The sequence below is a fragment of the Patella vulgata genome, chromosome 9, assembly GCF_932274485.2.
Source record: "Patella vulgata chromosome 9, xgPatVulg1.2, whole genome shotgun sequence".
Lineage (NCBI taxonomy): Eukaryota > Metazoa > Mollusca > Gastropoda > Patellidae > Patella > Patella vulgata.
In genome coordinates, this window is record NC_065887.2 from 7,746,983 (window position 1) to 7,751,630 (window position 4,648).

Sequence of the window (4,648 nt, forward strand, 5' to 3'; positions counted from 1 at the left end):
AACATTAAAGTCACCTAAAATTATAGTTTTAATATTTTGTTCTTTGGCAAGCTCTAGTGCCAGTATTTCAAATTTGCCGTTGGGTGGGTGTCTGTCATTGAGTCAAGAAACGTGGTTTAGATTCCCCGCTTGTATGTGACAAGAAGTAAAGTCGTCTGTGCAACCTCATGGGTTTTCTCCGGTGTCCTCCCACATAAAAACTTCTGTCTCTTTTATCGCCGTCACTGCTAGAGACTCCTACATGCAAGAGAATTATTGAAATTAAACTGGATCATATTATCTTAGTCCCGAAATGACATAGTTTTTGTCGTGCCTCTATATTTATGTAATATTATTCAAGATCGTTATCCGTTCATTGGAGTAACTACTAACTAAATGGTTGGTTAATCGAGTAGCTACTTAAATTTACGCAGAACTATTTAAAATATTTGTATATTTAACACTTGTGAACTATACACTATAAATATAGTTTAACTGTACACTGAAGTTTGAGGTGTGGTGAATGTCGACCAGGTATAATTGGGCGATGTAATGATAACAGCCAATGATATATGAAAGTCAACCCGTTTGACTACTTCTATGCATATTGTTAGCAGGTGTAACAAACTCATCTTACATAAAGACGTCTGGTCCACTGAGTTGTAACAACTAATAAGGCTTCAATTCTATTTTGTTATGAAATCTATTTGAATCAGAGATATTTTATGTTTATCTACTATTTATAAGGTATGTTATATATATAATTACTTCCCTTGTTTGTCTATAATTATATACTGTTCTCTCTTCTTCTGTTTTATTACAGAATTATATTCATATATTGTATAATCCTGTGTTGATATTTCGCTTAGAGTAATTATAATAAAAAAGCAGTAATATGTCCCGCTTATACTTTAAATTATGAAAAAAACACCTTGTTTCATTGATATTTTCTTCTTTCATTTCAGATTTACTGTTAAAGACTACGATAAAACAAGATAATTCACAATGGCCCAAAACCGAATGGCGGAATCTGATTATCAGATACTAAGAAGGAATTATTCATATTTATTAGAGAATTTACAAGCTAAAAATATAACAGCACATCTCTTCCAATATGGCGTCATAGATCACGACGATCTGGAGGAAATTAATCTTAAAGAAGAAAATAAAGGACGAAAAGCCGGGGTTGAAATTCTGATAAGAAAATTACGATGGTGTGCTGGGGATTCGTTTAACCTGTTTATTAAAAGTCTGGAAGTAAATGGCTACCATGAAGTAGTCCAGACTTTAAAGGTAAGTCAATTATGTTAGAATATTAGATATTATTAAACCAATTAATTAGAACAAGTGGACTGTATATTTAGATAATGGATCAAAAACATTGGCCACGTGTCTAATAATTGTCCTGTAATTTCATATGATAAGTTGCCAAAACACAGCATGAGTTGGATTGATTGTACTATTGTTTTTAAACATTTTATTCTAAATATATTCACAAGTATTCATCAACAACGTTATTTAGTGTATAAACAACAATAATTTGTAAAACCTGTGGTAGAATGGAGATGGACATAGGCCTACATCATAGGCCTACATCATAGGCCTACATCATGCAGTGTGATATGTGAGACATGTTGCCTTGACAACGGCGCTACGGCCTACTTTTATATCGAATTCTAACTATCAGGAGTTCTCATACGGGTATACTGACATATACACGGGACCTCGTTTTTTCGTCCCATCCGAACGACTAGACAATGTACCTTGATCTTCCATACTGCACTGGTAGAATTACTGGGCTGACAGTAATTATGAATAAATCAGTTTAACCAAATGTCAGACCCTTCATTTGATTTTGTGGTTTATAATCAATCTAAGGTAAACCTGTCGTTATTAATTAATAAAAAAAAACAATTTAATTACATACAATAAATTGTTATATTTACAGACAGACGATAAATTAGGTGAAACTCAAGCAGAAACTACTAGAAAAACTTTACCTCTTGAACAAGACAAACAATATTGTAGAAAACACAAGAATGAAGAAATAGAAGTTTACTGTATGGATTGTAACCAACCATGTTGTGTGGTTTGTCGCCAAGTATGTCACAACAACCATAAACTAACTGATTTACATGAAGCTGAAGAAAACTGGAAAGGTCAATTCCTTAAACTTAAAACAGAATCTGATAAAAAGATAAAACAACTACAAGAACATTCTGACTATTTAAAGGCTAAAATATCTGACCTTAACAACTCTTGTCAGACCGCGTGTGATAATGTTGACAACAATGTTAAAAACATTTGTGATCAAGTAACCGTGTTAGGAAGTGGAATAAAAGATGATATTATCAAAGTGAAAAATGACGAAATTATGGAATTAAACAATTTCATACAGGAAGCTGGCAGGATGACATCTAAAATGAAAGATTGGTGGGATTATTCTGATCGTATGTTACTACAAAGTTCTTTAATTACATGCCTGGACAAACATTCACTGGCCGACGTCCAGGCAAAAACAAATCACGATATATCATCATATGTACAAACCCCTGTGATACGACATCCATTTTATGACATGGTGAAGATTGACGTAGAATCATTAAAACAACAAATGAATAAAATGACAATCATGGATAGTCCAACTTTTACCAGTAGTTTTAATGTAAATCAGATACTGGAGACAGACGTTTACTACCAGGTTGGTGATGTAATGATACAAGGAATGCCATGGTATGTAATTGTTAAACGTCTTACAGATACACAAACATTGGGTGTTCACCTATGGTTGAGGAAGGTAGAGGATAAAACAGTTAAAGCTGTTACAGTTGATTATACATTTAAACTGTTAAATATAAACAATGTTAGTAAACATATAGTATATAGAGATACAGGAACATCATATAAACCTGGTGATCCAGGATGGGGTTGGGATCGCTTTATAGACTGGGATACACTCATTAATCCTGATAATGGTTACCTTGACGACAGCGGTATGTTCACACTACAAACAACTGTAAAAATAAATAAAATAGATAGAAATTAATCTGAACATACAAACTAAATAAAACGTGATATTAACTCGTACGTGATATTCAGTTAGATGGAAATTTTATGTGAACCGGAAAAAAGAAAAAGAAATTATGTGAACGCAGATAAGACGTGTTGTTTATTGTAACATCAAGTTAAGACTAACAAACTCAATCAATCGGCTCATGTTGATAGCAAGGACAGTTGCCTAGTCATTCGGATGATACAAAAAACCGAAGTCCCTTGTATACATTGATGTGCTCGTAAAAGATTCCTTGACAGTTAGAATTCGATATAAGAGTAGGTCATAGTGCCACTGCCCGGTCGACATTTCCACCATAGCACACTGTTTGGTGTATGCCCGTCTTCATTAGCCCTGATGGTACGGAACAGTAGGACGTTAAACCCCATTTCATTTCATTTCATTTTATGTTGATAGAGAATATTTCCAGCCAAACGGCTCGAAATTCTCATTTGCTGTTAAAATGGAGAAATGAGAATGTCGTGATTAAGTATGTTTTGAATAAGTTTATTTCAGAGCAAATTTATATGATGAAATGACACTAACATTAGGTTACAATGTTCCTTCGTATAGTCCCGGTGCGTCTTTTCAGCGCTACTTGAACCACATGCAGTATTTACAGAGATATATGGAATTCAGATTTCATCGATTTATGCAATACCCCCATCGCCAAGTTGTTGTCCGCGACAATTCATTGATTGGTTGGATTTTTTTTTTAATGGATCCAAACCGGGACATTATCAGACGTCAATATTAGATAATAAATCATAGTACATATTAGATAATCAATCATAGTAAGATAATCAATCATAGTACATATTAGATAATCAATCATAGTACATATTAGATAATCAATCATAGTACATATTAGATAATTAATCTGAGTACATATTAGATAATCAATCATAGTACATATTAGATAATTAATCTGAGTACATATTAGATAATCAATCATAGTACATATTAGAAAATTAATCTGAGTACATATTAGATAATCAATCATAGTACATGTTATATAATCAATCTGAGTACATATTAGAAGTTGCAAGAAAGACGCAAGAAATTTGATATTTTAGGGAAAATGAGCCATTGTAACATTAAATCTGGTTATTTTATGACACTAAAATAAAATATATATTTTGTATACATGTATTTTAGCATTATTTTGTAAATCATCTTCCAGTATAATATTTTTGCATCACGGTTTTGTGTGAAGTAAATAGTTTTGATAGTTGAAAAATGGGATGATTTTGATCCCCTGCTTGTAAGTATCAAGATGGACGGTACTCTCTCCAACCTCGTGGGATTTCTCCGGATCCTCTTGTTTCACCCAACAGCTAAAGATCATTACTAACCATATGTTAGTCACGAAATAACCACGTTTCCTTCCAGAGTCTAGGTTGTTATTCTGTACTGTTCATTCCAACAGTGTCTACTGTCTTGCCTCATGGGTTTTCACCAGGTACCCTGGGTGCCTTTCCCGGCGTGTAAGCGAATTAATGAAATAAAAGTTACAAAATGTTAGTCCCAAAATTAACCCAGTGAACACATGCTCTTAGTGACACAGCAGTATCTGATAGTCAGAATATTTTTATTATATTTCCTAACAAAGTTTTA

General features: G+C 33.2%; 1 protein-coding gene across 1 annotated transcript; it reads left to right on the forward strand.

The window, feature by feature from the left end:
• The first annotated feature begins 495 nt into the window (after nucleotides 1-495).
• On the forward strand, nucleotides 496-4,233 carry LOC130014239 (transcription intermediary factor 1-alpha-like). The gene is made up of 3 exons (XM_056103138.1): nucleotides 496-726; nucleotides 945-1,272; nucleotides 1,928-4,233. The coding sequence occupies exons 2-3, from the start codon at nucleotides 985-987 to the stop codon at nucleotides 3,023-3,025; spliced, it is 1,386 nt and encodes a 461-aa protein (XP_055959113.1). The 5' UTR covers nucleotides 496-726; nucleotides 945-984; the 3' UTR covers nucleotides 3,026-4,233.
• The last annotated feature ends 415 nt before the right edge of the window (nucleotides 4,234-4,648 follow it).

Excerpts from the sequence above, each read along its gene's own strand:
- LOC130014239 (XM_056103138.1), top strand. The coding sequence starts at position 985 with ATGGCCCAAAACCGAATGGCGGAATCTGATTATCAGATACTAAGAAGG. Across the intron at positions 1,273-1,927 it reads AAGTAGTCCAGACTTTAAAG|ACAGACGATAAATTAGGTGA; the intron begins GTAAGTCAATTA and ends TTATATTTACAG.